The 16,582-nt window shown below is 31.2% G+C and overlaps 1 protein-coding gene across 1 annotated transcript; it reads left to right on the top strand.

Moving 5' to 3' along the window:
- Nucleotides 1-14,231: 14,231 nt before the first annotated feature.
- LOC141718549 (B3 domain-containing protein VP1-like) lies at nt 14,232-16,226 on the top strand. Its single transcript, XM_074520930.1, has 6 exons — nt 14,232-14,330; nt 14,782-14,865; nt 15,160-15,263; nt 15,504-15,550; nt 15,740-15,816; nt 15,912-16,226. The coding sequence occupies exons 1-6, from the start codon at nt 14,232-14,234 to the stop codon at nt 16,224-16,226; spliced, it is 726 nt and encodes a 241-aa protein (XP_074377031.1).
- Nucleotides 16,227-16,582: the final 356 nt, after the last annotated feature.

Raw genomic sequence — 16,582 nt, 5'->3', positions numbered from 1 at the left:
TTTCAAGTAACGGCGTTTCGCGAACGAAACTTTTCTCCCCGCCTTGCTTTGAAACATAGGTTAAAGACCAAAAAGGGTTAATTAATGTATGAAACATTTATGGTAAGTGTTTTAGGCAGTTGGTAAGACACTCGCGAAGGAATCGCTTTAAAACTCGTAAAGGTTAAATTATTAAAAATGGTGGAGCCGAGGGTACCCGAGTGACTTAAGCGAATCAGTGAGCGCAAAACAAGCGTTAGAGTCTAAGTTAGTTAAAGTATAGATTTACAAGTGATTTTGATTTAATTCCAACTTACTTGTTGTTTATAGGTTACCAGACTCGTCCCGAGCCTTTTATCACCCCAAGTCGCTCAGGCAAGTATTCTATCCGTTATACTGTTGTTGTGATGTATACATTTGTATATGCATGATCTTGCGATAAATGCATATTGGTTATTTAGCAAATTCTTGCGATATATTGTAGCATGTGATATGGTATATATGCATGCCTGTTTCATATTCTTGAAATATATATCTGTTGGTTCAGTTGATAATACCTATGCTAGAAAATAGCGGTAACTTGCATATACCCTTAGTATAGGGACCCAAAGGTGAAAATATTTTCTAAAACCGGGAGTCGAGGATCCCGAGTAGATTTTGTATATATATGGATATGGATATATATATATATATATATATTTATATATATATATGGTTATAGTTTTCCAAACTATTAATCGAATAAGGTTTATTCGATAACTTTAACTTTATTTTATTATTGAATATTATTTCGAATATTATTCGAAGGCGTATGACTCCTTTTATTTATTTATCTGAATATTATTTGAATATTCATTCGAAGGCTTATGACTCTTTTATATTATTTATTGAATATTATTTCGAATATTCATCCGAGGACTTATGACTCCTTTATTTTATTATTGAATATTATTTTGAATATTCATTCGAGGGCTTATGACTCTTTTATATTATTATTGGATATTACTTGGATATTCATTTGAGGATGTATGACTCCTTTATTTTATGAATATTATTTATAATATTCATTCGAGGTATTATGACTCTGCTTATTACTGCAATATATTCTTTATTTTATTAAAGAATAAGGTGTCAATAATCAAACTTATTTTCGATTATTCAAATAAAGATAGTACTTTCGTATAAGTATATCTTTGGTTATTTAATACTCGTTTCAAGTATAAGTTTTAATACTTCTACTTCAATTATTTTTATAAAGATTATTCTTTATGGCAATATTATTTAAATAATAATATTCAGTCATTTTCTAAATATTCTGGGGACTGATTTACTTCATTAAATCAGCTTTACTCCAAACACTCTATAAAGTGTTTTCGAGTCTTCAAAATGATTTTTAAAGTTAGAGCGGATCCCAAAACTCATTTTTATATTTAAGATCTTCCTTTTTTTAAGGGGATTTAAATACTCGCTCAAAACCTGGGGAATCCGGCTCTGTGGTGTATTTTATATTCGCAACGAGGTTGCAGTTTTGGTAAATGAATTGATTACTTGCCCAATGTTCGGGAAGTAAGCCCATCTAATTGAGTCGGTATAAGCGACAGGCCGGGGTACGGTCTATTATTGTGTAAGTGGCTGGGTGGCAGTCCATCAACGCGTAAGAGGCCGGGTGGCGGTCCAGCACAAGGTCCTTATGAGGCCAGGGTGATGACCGGTGGGGGATTCATCCATCTACTAGTAGAAAAGGTTACTTATTGGTATCTTTGCCTGATCAGCAAGATATCTGGTTTATGCCAAAATTCTTTTCCTTTCCAAAATTCATTGGATGTTTCAAACTCTGTTCATACTTTACATGACGGAGGTTTTCAGGAAATGTATGGGAGATATATATGAATATATGTATATATCGGGACTTATTGAAGTATCTCGTAACTTCACTATTTATAATGATATTCAAAGATGGAATCTATTCAAATCTTGTCTTGTAGTCTCATCTATGTGATGAACTTTTGAAACTGATTATAACTTGAACGGTGGTAGTTCAAGTAGTATTTGGGAAAGATATAAGTATATTGGGGTATCTTGTAACTTCATCTTTTAAACTTATATCTAATTAATAATTGTCTTATGAATGACAAAGATTTTCAGAAAAACGTTGAGACAAGGTTAGATATATGAGATCACCTTGCAACGATATTTTTTTTATACAGTTATACACTGGGACTTTGTGTATATTATGCATGGAAGAGGACTTCCAATATTTTGAAAAGTATATATGTATATATATACTGAATATTTTGCGACTTCATCGCATTAAGATATCAAACTTGGTTCATTTCTTTTGACCAAGACTTTCATGAGTATTATGAGTAGGCTCATATATTGTAAATCATTATACATATTATTTTGGTGGGCTTGCTGCTCACCCTTGCTTTATTTCTTCATCATACAACAACAGTTAGGAAAGATGGCCAGACTCCAGCAGACCCAGCGCAAGCGCGTGGGAAGCGTCCCACGTCTTCCCGTTGATGTTGTAGCTGCTATAGCTGCAGAGGTAGATCTATTGTAGATCAGACCATATACTTTTGAGAATCAATTATGTATAATTATAACTTGTGGCAGATAATGGCAATTAACTGTAAATTTATCAAGTAATCATTTTGGGTTGTAATAACTTTTAAATTGTGGATTCAAAGACTTGTACTTATTTAAATTTCATCTCTGAGACTATAACGGGTTGTGGTGTGTGTTAGTGTGGGGTCACATCATAGGGTTATTCATTATTAATTAAGTGAAGTGATATTGTGGAAAGAAAGACCGTGACGACCCGGATTCCCGACCCCGGATCTGGGGGTGTTACAGATGTCCTATATTTTTACCTTTCTTGTCTTGCATATTAGGATCTTCTTTTGTTTTAGCAGGGACTCCAGGTTCAGACTTTTCTTCAGCATTGTTCTTAGAGGTAGAACCGAATTTAAAGACTGACTTAACTCCTCTTTCATTAGTTCCAAAAAACTATACTAGAGTAGTATTATTATTGAATTTATTGATATTCCTATCAACAAATTTGTTATAACCTAGACATTCTTTCCAGTTCTTATCACTGATGAAATCATGAACTTTCTTTCCTGAGGTCATCCAAGTTTTAAACACTTATCTTTCCTGTTCTAGACCTTTCTCTAGTCTAGCAAACCTTATGTTTATCTAAGTTTCATTATGATGTGCTTTCTTACCTGCTTTTTCATGTTCATTTATGTAAAATAACTCAGCTTCTAAGAACTCATTTCTTTTTTTAAGCTTCTTATTATCAGAAATCAAACTATCACATTCAGTAGTATTACATTTAAAAGTAACATGCAAAGAGTACAAGAAAGTTTTCAGTTCAGACACATTATCAATATCAATAGGAAATATAACTGAAGGTTCCTTATCAGTTCCTAAGGCATTCTCTCCATGAGCTGCCATGAGTGCATAACATTTCATCATTATCAGTTTCTGATGAATTCATCCAGCCTATGTTGGAGTTTGCTCTGACCAAAGCTTTTCCAGTTCTCTTGGGGTACTCACAAGCCAGATGTCCCCTTTCATTGCAGTTGTAACATGTCACCTTGGTCTTGTCAAACTCTATTTCCTTGTTGTTCTGACCATCACCCTTTCTGAACCTGTCTTTGCCTTGACCAGAGAACCTTCTATTGAAACCACCTTTACTTTGTGTTTTTCTAAACCTCATCCTTCTGAAACCTTTTACCAGCATTACAGCCATCTCGACCACTTAGGGATCATCCATATCGATCTCAGAATCATCGTCACTATCTATGTCAGGATCTGATGCATCATCAGTATCTGATTATACCACAATGTTCCTTCTCCTTCACCTTTCACTTATCTTTTCCTTTCCTTTGTGAGTCTCAGCATTAAGAGCCACAACCTTCATCTTCTGGCCTTTTTTGTTCTTGCTTTTCCGGATCTCCAACTCATGAGTCTTCAATATCTCAAACACTTCATCTAGAGTCAGAGAATCAAGATCAGATTGATGCATGATTATTGAGGCCTATGTATCCCAATCTTCTGAAAGAGATCTCAGAAATTTGATGTTTGAGTCTTCCCTTTCATATTCATTTCCAACCAATGATAAATCATTCAGCAGTTTTAGAAATCTATCATATATGTCAGTAATTAACTCATCATCCTTGGCATCAAATTTCTCATATTCTTGCACAAGAACAAGAACAACTCTTTTGTTCTTCTTTATTGCCTTCGTACCTTGAAAACTGTGTTCCAAGGCATCCCATATTTCCTTTATAGTCTTGAAGACAATAACTCTATTTCACATCACATTGTCCAAACTGTTGTACAAAATATTCTGTACTTTAGCATCTTTAAGCATAGCAAATTTTTCAGCGTCTGACCACTTAGATTTTTCCATATGGCATGGTGTTCAGGTGCATCTGCAGATATAACCACAGTTTCCATAGGATATGGAGGTCCTATTTTGATGATATCAATATATGCATCATCAATAGCTTCAAGGAACATTAACATCTTTACTCTCCATATAGAGTATTCAGCTTTCTTCAGGATGGGAATTTTCATGCTTTCATACTTACTTCCAGACATCTTGACCTTTGCAAATTAACAGTTAATTTGACCACTCTGATACCATTTATTGCCCAGTAAAGTAATTGTTTAAGGGGGGTTGGATACGATTACTAAATAAGTCGATGTACTATGAAAGTAAAGTAAGAACAGATAAATTAAATAACAGTTTATATTGATCTTTAATAAACTGTTACAAAACTCTCTTAAGAACAATATTCTTAAGAGCTTCTAGGTTATACGAATAAATTGAGTTGTGCTTCTTTCATTGTGATAACCTATTCTGTTTTTTTATACTACACAGCTATAAATCAGTCCTCTATCAATTACAAGATATGTTCAAATATAACTTTAATTCTTTACATATCTAAATCAACTATGATCCTATAGATCAGCACCTTCTGATTTATCTTGCAGTCATGACTTATCCTCCAAGTCATTCTTCAACGGATAGCTTTGATTAACGGATAAATGCTTTAACTTTAATGGATAATCATTTATGTACATCAACGGATGATATCGAAGCTTTCAACGGATAATCATATTACAGCAGCTGATCATATCCTGATTGTGACATAGATCCTGATCTTTGACTTAGCCAATTCTCAACACCTCTCATCATTATTTTTTAATAGTCACCAATGTACGCTTTGTAAGATTTTCTCTTTATCTTTAACTGGAACTGTTCTTGGCCTTACAATAACATGCCACTACATTTTGTTCACTAGAGCTATCTCATTATCAACTTCACAGTCAATTTAAAAAAGTTTACGAGAGCGTTCTTACTTTATTTTATTACACTCAATAACACCAAGATCATCTGTCACCAATTTTTAACCACAATTCTACCCTTTGGTGACATATACCCCTCCTATTTTAGTATATTAAAAATCATCTTTGAGCCACTCCATTAGTAAAGAATACAAAAACCTATCAAGGTTAAAATCTCGAAAACTCGCAACTAAGCCACCAATAGACTTGGTTTTTGTGAACTTCCCATTGTAAGGCAATCAGAAGTCGTTAGTCTATCTGGCCATCCTGTAACAAATTAAAACCACATAGGTAATGACATATGATCAAAATTTGATGATTCAGTAAGAAATATTATTTAATCTTGAGAATAAAAAGATGTAATAATCGAGGAGAAATAATTAAATCTAGTCTACGCATTAAATCTAAATATTTATACGTATTTTACAGAATTAACATATTTTAGAGGTAATTTCATCTACACAATTAACATATTTTGCACCCTTAAATTTAATTTTTACATTAGATCTGAATATTTATACCTAATTTGCAGAATTAATATTATTAAAAAAAAACATAAAAAGTGCGATATTAAGATATAATTTTAGACTATGTCTAAATTGTAATAAGTTTTTTCCAACTTTTTAGAGTAAACGAGAATTTTTATGGTAGGGATATCATATCATCTTCATCGTCTTGGATTTCAGTAAATGAATGAAAGTTCATGTCATGTGAGCACTATCCATGAATGTCAACACTAACATTGTGTGCATGAGAGAACTCAGTAGACGCCCTCTTAATTGAATAATACATATGTCTTTTAACGGGGTCTTGAATTAAAAACACTTGTTGCACTTGTGTCGACATAAAAAAAGGGACATTTTTGTTGACAAACTCTGTTAAAATTAACTCGGGTATAATCTAAAGAGATCTTTGTCATCTTGGTTCCAGGTACACCTAAATAAAATTACATTAAAAGATCCCCAATAGTCAATTTCTATTATTTCTTCAATTGACCCATAATTAATTATATCCCCAACAATCAGATTTTGCTCTTTTATACTTGCGAAACTAGTGGCTAAAGCTGTAAAAAAGACACCATTATTTTGTGTTGTATATTTGTAATCTCTTTGCTTCTTATAAAACACATATACATTCACTATGCCCACTATATTGTTTAACTACTTGATTATGATCCTTTATTAAAGATGCTAGTTCCCTTGCAAACCCTCCTTCTTTGCAATTTCATCCTTGAAGCACTCACATATTTTATCAGTGTGTTATTTATCTTTTATACCTTTTTAACTTTGAATCATCGTAAAAAATGCACGATGTTTCCTACAATTATTCACAATAACAATTTGTCAATTAACAACATAGAAAATTATATTTACACCTTTAAACAATATGAAAAATATAAATATGTATTTACCTAAGACTTACTCAATTAGATTTTCTACTTCGTTGACATTGTAGTTAAATAGAATATAGTGGTGAGCAGTGATCGATTTTTCATCAAAGTAAGTAACAGGTTTCCCCCTTTGTTCTTCCCCAAACCAATATCATATCCCCTGATTTCTACATTCGTACTTGCAGCTTCATTTGCCTTAATTTCACCATCATTTAGAAATCTTACACAAAATGTGAAACATTCATCTGCCAAGTACCCTTCCCCAACATACCATTCTGGTTTTCATTTATTACAAACATATTATTTCAATTTTATAAGGTACCACTCAATAGAATACATCCATCTTCGGTGGACTGTAATATCCGGGAAAATTATTTGAATATTTTATGATAAATAAATAAATATTATGTGTTTACATGAGTTTAAAATGATTACTGCAATGTTATGACATGTTATGATTGTTATATTGGCTCCACAAGGACCAGAAATTTTTTCGATTAATTGTTATGTGTTTTAAAATGTATTTACATGAATCGATCCGCAATCTGGATGCGTGTTTATTAGCTTCTTTATCGAGATACTTGTTTTATCTTGTTTTATATGCGTTTGCATGCATTTTATGCATTTTCGGGGTTTTCTGTTAATTTAGGTATCGTTTCGATTTCTCAAAAATCAACGAACCGGGACCTCACGGGACGTCAAAGCCCAGAAAATTCATGTTTTTATTTTTATAGAATTATACATATTTCAAATACCCATTATTTTTTACATTTTTGAATTATTCATATTTTTTGAGGAATTTTGACATAAATTTTATATTTATTTGATTTTTTAAATTATTCCCCATAATGATTATTTTTGGGCCCAATTATTTTAATTAAGGGATAAAAACACCCTTAATAGATTTTGGGGTATTTATTTTTCTAAAAATATAAATAGCTGAATGTTGTTTAATTAATTCATAATTATCAAACTTTAGAAAATTAAAAACCATGTTTTTGGGGTTATAGTCTTGTTCAGAACAAAGAATCAATGATTTTGGAAACTACAGGGATCCGTTCTTGATGCTCTTATAACCAAATTGAAGCTCGTTTCAAGACCTTTCTATTGATACCAAAATCACGATCTAATATTGGGTAATAATTAAATTCGATTTTTGTGTTCTTGAGTTCGAATTGGGTTCTTGAATTCTAGACTTTTTTGGTTGTTTTTGATGCTATGGTTAGCTTCTCCATGTTGTTTATAGTTTATTAGTGCACAAATTCGAATTGTTTATGTTCAGGATTGTAGAACTCAAGTTATTGGTTTTTATTGATTTTAATTTCAATTTTTAAGAATATAACTAATTTGATTGTTAGATATGATTGTAGATTTAGATTATGTGTTTCCAGAATTTAATTTCATATATAGGACATCAGAATTGGTTGTGTGTTAGTCGACATTGAATTTCGGCCGGAAAACGCAACCTAGGTTTGATCTTTGATCGGACGTTGCACTCGGGTGATGTTCCGGTGATGTTGTTGCCTTGTTTGTGTATCTGAGAATCAGTGGAATCAGTGGTTTTGGAACACAACAGACCTCGCCATATAATTCCGAGGTCGTCGGATTTGTCACCAGTTTCTGGGTTTTCCAGAAATCCAACGACTGTTCCTGGAAACCCGGAACAGTACCGGAGACCCACTTTTATAACCCGGTTTCGATCTTAAAATTCCTAAATCTTATTTCTAATTCTGTTTCTGCAATTTCTTTTTAAAATTAATTTCAAAAATTAATTTTTTTCTTTCTAAAATCATTTCTTTTAATTCCAAAACTTATTTAGTTATTTTTTAAATTCTAAAAATTATTTAGTTAATTATTTTAAATTCCAAAATAATATTTTTTTTCAATTTTTTCAAAAATCAAAAATTGATTTGATTATTTATAATTTATTTTAAGTAATTATTTATGAATTTAATTAATTGATTAATTCATGTAATCAATTAATTTTATTTATAAATAATTAAATAAATTATAATTATTAATAATTAATTCAAATAATTCCCAATAATTATCTTTAGCATTTAAAAATTATATTTAAATATTTAATAATCAATTATTATTATTACTAATTGATTTATTTGTATTTTATTCATAATAAATGAACCGTTCGTCAGTTTAATACGAAATAAACGCGTATAGATTCAGACCCAAATCCTTTTGTATCGAAAGGTCACTTGTTTTGCAAATCATTTTGAGTCGATTATTGATCAATAAATCATATTTTTGACCCGATTTCAATGCTAAAAGTACCGAGACCTATCTTTTGGCGATCTGACTTATGTGTTACATGAATTATGTGAATACGTGTTATATGAATAACATGATTACGTTCTATATGACATGCATGCTATTTTTTTACATTTTTCAATGCCATGATTAGTTATAAACGATCGGGTAAACATCGAGACGTATAGTTATATCGATTGAGTTTTATTTTGTTAATTAAAATTGTACTTTTATTTATAGAATTGAGTAGCAAGGAGCGTAGTTAGGAGTTAGACTGAGTTGGTAGCCAGCAGTTATAAGCTGAGGTTATAGTGAAGAGTTATTAAGCATATCTTGAAAGTATCCCTATCTTCACTTATCATTCAAGTGACGTTTATTTTGAACTCTATTATGCAAGTATTCTCGAATCTCCTTATGATATATTGCAAGTATTTATTCCCTATTTAAAGTTCTGAATAGTTAAACATTTTAAATTTCGCTGCAATTACTCTATAAAGTGGAACTTTGAGATGAGATTAGAGAATAACTAATTGTTCTAGTTATTTCGCCATCAGTTCTTGAGATGACTCCGGACCATATGAAATAGGGAGTTATATTTTTAAGGATGTCATTTGATTCGGCTCCTTTGATTAAAAATGTTCTTATGGATTGGATGGTGCATAAGAGGCCGTGGCGGCGGTCTTGTGTGAGCTATGTATTATACTTGGATATAATACCTTGCTAGACCAATATGTGCCTTGGGTACCCTTTGTTTAGTTGGATATGATTCGGCATACCGGTGTTGCTCTGTGCCTGATCACCGGCGGCAATACACCATCTTTCGAGGATTCCAATCCAAAATATAAATATACATAAAAGTGTTGTTTGTCATCAAAGCTCATATTAGCTTTTGATATTGCTCATGTATTGTTGTTTGGTTTTATGTTTCAGATATATTGTTGTTATTTTAATAATAATATATATATACTGCTTGCTGATTATTTTTTTCGCTCATACTTGTTTATTATACTGATCTTTTAGCTAGACCAGAGCAGGCCTGAGTTCTAGGTATGATCAGAAATCGTGTGCTTGTAAATAGTTTGTTGTCTTTCAAGTAGACTATTTTGGGATGCTTTACTAGCCTAGAGGTTTGTAATAAAATTTGAATAGTTTGTAAAACTAAATAGACTTATGGGTTTTAATAACATTTGGTTTGTAGTAGTGCCTGTTTCATACTATAACTTGTGATCGATCCAGTTGCATCTAAGGTGTCATATTTATTATTTTATTCCATTGTGCATAATATATCATTGTTTATTGGTTAGTAACTCCCAAATCTAGACCCTGGAGTTGAGGGCGTTACATGGACAGGTCCACAAAATACTATCTCCTCACACAGATTAACTGATTAATGAACCATTATATTGAAGAATGCAATTGGGAATATTATCTCGAATTAACAGAGTACTTTAATAATCTTTAGTTGTGACTTCTTTATGTCATTCACCTCGATAATTTTTGCAAACTTATTTCTCATAAATTCACCCAGTCTAATCAAAAGTATTGCGATTCCGGGAATTAAAGTTTTTTTGACAGAAAATTGTAACACGTATTACATGATAACATGGGAATCATAGTGATATCCCATAATTTTTCTCTCTTGCACACACTTGTTAATATTGGAAGCAAACATTTAAGAAAGCTTAGTAGTTTCAAATACCGAACAAAATATATCTTTCTTTTGTTCGTCATATCAAAGCTTGTTGCCATATACTCCAATTGCTTTCCGTACTTGAGAAGGTAGGATGAAGAACTTTCGTAATACCCGGCTCTTATAAATTCAATTGAGCACTTAAATTATTCTATAGTTTACCACATATATTTAATAAAGAGCCAAGAATACTATCATAAATATTCTTCTTTATATGCATTAAATCGAGGTTGTGTTGAGTTAAATTGTCATTCTAATATTTTAAGTCAAAAAATATTGACTTCTTATTTCAAGAATTGACCTTGCAACTTACTTTTCGTTTTTCCTTTCCTTTTTCAAAAATATTCTCATAACCCTTTAGTAATTCTTCGATTTCCCTACCCGATAATTTGTACAAACCTAACCAATCTCAAATTCACCATTAAATCTTCTCTTATCTAATCTCAACTGGTGATTGGGTTCTAAGAATTTTCGATGGTTCATATAACAATATTTCCTGCTATGCTTCAAAAATATTGATGGTGTCTCGTAATTGAATATCAGACAAGCTAGTTTTCTTTTGTTCTTCATCTCGAGAACACTACATAACCAGAATAGTCACTAATGGTCCATAAGATACTTAAATTCAACATATAAACTTCATCATTTAAAGCGCCGTAAGTTCCCACATATATATCCTACAACTCTTTCAACTCTGTAAATGAAGGCAACAAATAAATTAGTCTGGAACACTATTATAAATGTAATGCAATACAGTCCTCTTGAGAAGTGACATAATTTAAAATAAAAACTAATTGTGATTATCACATATATGCATGCCTGAAGTATTTTCTTTATTCAAATGATTTTTGTTTATTTTCAATCACTTTTCATGGTAAAATGCCTGCCAGCGAGGATCATGAATTAAGTTCAGACATGATTAATGAACCTCAAGCTCCTTTTCTTGTGGGTCGATGATGAGCTGGCTCTATCCACGCCAGGGGTAATTAGGTGGTGATTTCACTACAGAGAATAGTATGGTATTTCTGATCATTTTGGTATATTCGTATCAAGCCGCCTCTTGGTATATATATTTGAAAGATTATGCTTTTTAGTATATATTAAGAATATCTTATAATATGCTATCTTTTGTAGATGTTTTAGATGTATGAAGTTGCCTATTAGTTTTTTATACAAGTAGTTTATGGTATATGGTATAAAGATGGAGGATTTAGACAACTTGGTTTAGACAACAGTTTTAATGTCTTTTGGTGTTTGTAAATTGATGGATTCTTATTGTAACGGTACGTTTGATTTGAATTATTATGATATATATATATATGTATCGTTCTATCTAAATTGTTACATGGATTTTAAGTTTAGTTATTATTTTATTTGAAAATTTTTGAATGTGCATTTGTGTGTATTATATATTTGGAACCTTTTTTAAGTTGATATGGTTAGAATATTAAGAATCTTGTAGATTTAGAACTTAGGAAGGATAATGTTAATTTTTTCCTGGAATTGCGATAACATCTGTCACAATTGCAAGCAACTTTACGAATAATTGCAAGCAACTTTATGACAGCATCTGTAACAAGTACAAGCTATACATGCAACTAAATGACATGATCTGTCACAAACACAAGCAACTTAATGACATCATTTGTCACAATTTTTAGCAAATTAATAATTTTTATGGTGAAATTGGTCTCAAATTTAAGCAACTTTTCAACTTTTATGGTCACCATTACCGTAGTTATATGAGAATTTGGGACAGGTTGTTCATTATAAGTACAATGTATATGAACTTTTGGGACATAATCATACATGTCTACTTTAGATATTCTTGATTTCTCATTTTCTTAAAATTTATTTTGTTTATTTTATACAAGTGGAGGTTCACTTAATGACTGAATAAACTTATATAATATGATAAGGTCTTTAGACACAAGAATTTTTAACTGATAAACTTATTTTGTTTGTCGTAATTGGTAACATATTTTTTTTTAATTTTTTAAAAATACCTTGATATATTTCAGAGGACTTGAGTGGATTTTATTTTATATTTTATGTTTTACATTATTTAACAAATTATATTGAAAAAAAAAATCAGTCAGTTGGTTAAGACCACTCTGGTCACTTAAGGTTAGTCGCTTTTGAAATCATAAACAACTGATTAGTTATCATAACTGTTGATTTTGGGTGGTCGCTTTTGCATTCCAATGTGACATGTCACTACATCGACCAATAGCAATGCGACACTGCATTAAAATGTTGGTGAGTGCATTAAATGCACCAACACTTTTCCAATCCCCATTTTTGAACAGATTTCAATCATTTATGAAAGTTTACATTTCCAACTAATTCTTTTCCAATTGTTTGTGATCGTTTATTGTTGTGTATATTTTCCACAATTATTTTTCCAAGCGATATCAATCGTAATTTAATCTAATGCGGACTGCCACATGGCTGCTATACCAAAAGATGGGACTAAGAAGAAATATAAGCAACCAAAATCGATCGATTTTGATAATATTTTCAAATGATTCATGGTTAGTTTTTGTCGGTTGAAAAAGAAAAGAAAAACTGACCAATCGAGGGTTGCTACTTGTTTGATTATGTACATCACTACAACCAATGATATTGGTTGATTATATTCGGTTACAAATATGAATCAAACCAAATCAATACGCGATGGCCACATTTGTGATGGTAGCGAATCTGTCAAGCAGACCTTTTATATTGTAATGTATTATCTACCTATCAATTATTATCAACCAACTCCTTTTTTAATTATGTAAATAAGACTATGCATAAAAAATCGCTAATTAATTAAACTTATCCACTTGAAAAATTACTTCAAAGAAATATTTGACCTATTTAATTAGTTAGTTAGTAAATGAGCCTATTTTTTGAACATGTATTTTGTAATTAACAAACATTTTTAAATAAAAATATACAAATAGTTCAAACATGAAAAAAATAAGTATGAACTTATATAAAAACTGTAACATGAACTTAAAATTATTGTTCAAATAGTAAATATAAAAAAAATGAAACTAGAATACTAAAATGTTAATAAATTTATATTATTCATATCTAAGACTTGTCCAATGCCATCTAATAACATGACCAAACTCCTTAATTAACTAATATATCTCCCAACTAATTCTTTAGTGGTTGGTAAGTTTGATTAATTAGGCTTTTGGCATATTGCAAGGTAAAATTTAAAATTTAATAGTGTTCATGTCTTGAAGCACTTCAATACTTTGAAATATGGCTATCAAAAAACAGCTGGATGGGTTTGTATAGGTAGCATCCTTTAGGGATGTTACTTAATTCTGTGGGTTTTTGTAACATAAGTTTTTTTTGTTTTTGGTGAGGGTTATGCTGAAGATGAGCATTGGAATTATCAACCTTTGGCTGCATATATAACACCTTTCGTAGCATAAAGTCATATCTATCATCAAATTCCTTGCTAAGTATCCTTTCACTACTTAAAACAATACAAATCTCTAGATCTCTTTCTATCTTCTCTACATGGCTAATCGAAATCAAGAAATGGCCCCTGCAATGCAGTTGAACCAAGAAGGTCGAGACACGAGTTGTAGCCGCAAGAGGAAGGCTAAAGAAGTAATAGTTGAAGCTCCCCCAGTTGGTGTAAGAAGTTGCATGCTCATAGATATACACTCTCTAATTTACTTTATAGATCTATTTCTTTTATATTAAATCTAAACATATGAGAAGAAATTAGATCAGACTGTCTGCATCTTATTTTTTTTTGATTTTAGTACGCAATAAATGATTATTTTATATATGATTAAATCTTCAATTTTTGTACTCAATAAATGATTTTTTTGAAGGGAAAAAAATAGCACCAACTCAACCTTTTTTTATTGATTTTGATCTACAATGAGTGATATAAATAAGAAAATGGTTGTATATATTTGATCCAATTCGTCTTGAGGTTTGTGGAACCCATAGGAAACTAGAAGATTCCACTAAATTTTATGTCGGTTCAGTATTTTTTACACATTAGATTTTTTGACAGTTTGGTGTAATTCTTAAATTCCATTTATTAATTACATATTAACTTTATTTTTTACTGCAGGGAGTGAACATGGGCTTTTTTTTGTTCGAAAAAAGGCTCACACATAGTGATGTCAATGGTCAAAATAGAATGATAATCCCCAAGGTAAGTTGAATAATTTTATCATAAACTTAATTAATAAAATAAAAATAAATAAAAATAGTGTGAGATATGGGCTTCATTTCAAGTTTTTGTTAATGTTTGCTCGATTAGTTAGTGGGTTACATCAATGTTCAATAAAACTATAAAATGCTGCAGATTGACCAGCAAACCAAAATTCTTTTTCTTGACTTGTTTAAGGATAATTTTTGTATAGTTAATGGATTTTCAGTGACTAATTTCTCCATTTTTAAAAACTATATGGCATAAAAAATTATTTCACCACATTTTTTCTGACAGGGATATGCTGAAAAGTGCTTTGGAGAATTGGCTAAGCTAGGGAGTTCCTGTCCTGTCTTTATGGAAGACATTGGAACTGGAAGAGTCTGGAAGTTTTGTTTTAGGTTTGGTAGATCCTCATAGTTTGTTTTGACAACTATGGCTTATAACATATATGTTCTCATAAAATCCTCAAAGTTTCTTTAGTTGTACCTTTACTGGCCAAATAATATATATTTTTCGTACATGTCCTTTTATAAACACTGAGTTACATTTTTAAACACGGAATGTAGAATCTATGGCATACAAAATTCAACATATCTGAAAATACATGTTAACTAATTATTTTTTCTGGCTCGCTGCAGGAGTTGGCAAAATAGTGGAAGCCGGATGTATGTACTGGAAGGAGTAGGTGAGTCTTTTAAGGTTATTTAACAGAATGACAAGAAAATGAAATCTAGCTCTTAAATCTCACTTTTAACACAACTAAAGAGAAGGAGGATTCGTTATTCTTGGCTAGGCCATTTATCTCAGTCAATCTTTTCTTTGTAAGTAACCTCCTTTTATCAGAAATTGATGAGGGCATTTTACTTCCTCTCAGGTAAATATGCACAGGAGCAAAATATCAAAGTTGGTGACTTTATCATGCTCTACCAAAATGACCAGACTGATAGATATGTAAGTGTTAACTAGAAGTAGTGTACTAAATACAATCTATTCTCTCATGTATATTGATATTATAAGATAATTTTATGTTGAACAATAATTTATAGCAAATCAGCTATAGAAAAAAAGTAGACCAGGAAAAGCATAATCACCCAGGTGATGATGGAGTTGAAAAGGAGGAGCCACCAGCCAAGAATGAGCCACCAGCCAGCACCCAAGTAGATTGTGCTGGAAAAAATGAAGTTGAAGCTACCAGCTCGGAAGTAGCTTTTGAAGCTGATGAGTATCATCCACAATTCCTTCCACAAGATGAAACAAGCCAGTTTTTCAAGACAAGTGGCGTCGTCATTGATGCGGATTATGTGTTGAAGAATTTCAACATGACATGGGAGGAATTTTTAAACTACAACGCATTGGATTAGTAATGTTCCAAAAAAATGCTTCATTATGTGTAGTACACATGATATTTACCTCAAGTTTTTTTATTTTTATTTAATTATTTGCAATGCAAGTTTAAATTGTAATTTGGATTCATTTATGGGGTTTTTTATTTGCTTAGTGATATGAAATTAGAATAATGATGAATACAAGTGTTTGGTCTGAGGGATGAAATAACTTTGTCTAATTAATTAATTATATTTTTTAATAAATAAAATTATATCAGCAAAATAACACTACACCATATATGGCATATCGCAACGCCCCTCTTCAAGAATGTTACCTTATTTGTTACCCTAGATATGGTACTCATAAGTGTTAGAAAATGGAAAGTTTGAGG

The sequence above is a fragment of the Apium graveolens genome, chromosome 4, assembly GCF_009905375.1.
Source record: "Apium graveolens cultivar Ventura chromosome 4, ASM990537v1, whole genome shotgun sequence".
Lineage (NCBI taxonomy): Eukaryota > Viridiplantae > Streptophyta > Magnoliopsida > Apiales > Apiaceae > Apium > Apium graveolens.
The sequence above is the reverse complement of the archived record's forward strand: the minus strand, read 5'-3'. Positions and strand labels throughout refer to the sequence as shown.

Bases quoted from the DNA above. Each gene is read 5' to 3' on its own strand.
- LOC141718549 (XM_074520930.1), top strand. From the start codon at position 14,232: ATGGCCCCTGCAATGCAGTTGAACCAAGAAGGTCGAGACACGAGTTGT. The intron at 14,331-14,781 runs GTAAGAAGTTGC...TTTTTACTGCAG, and splicing joins TTGAAGCTCCCCCAGTTGGT to GGAGTGAACATGGGCTTTTT. The intron at 15,264-15,503 runs GTTTGGTAGATC...GGCTCGCTGCAG, and splicing joins GTCTGGAAGTTTTGTTTTAG to GAGTTGGCAAAATAGTGGAA.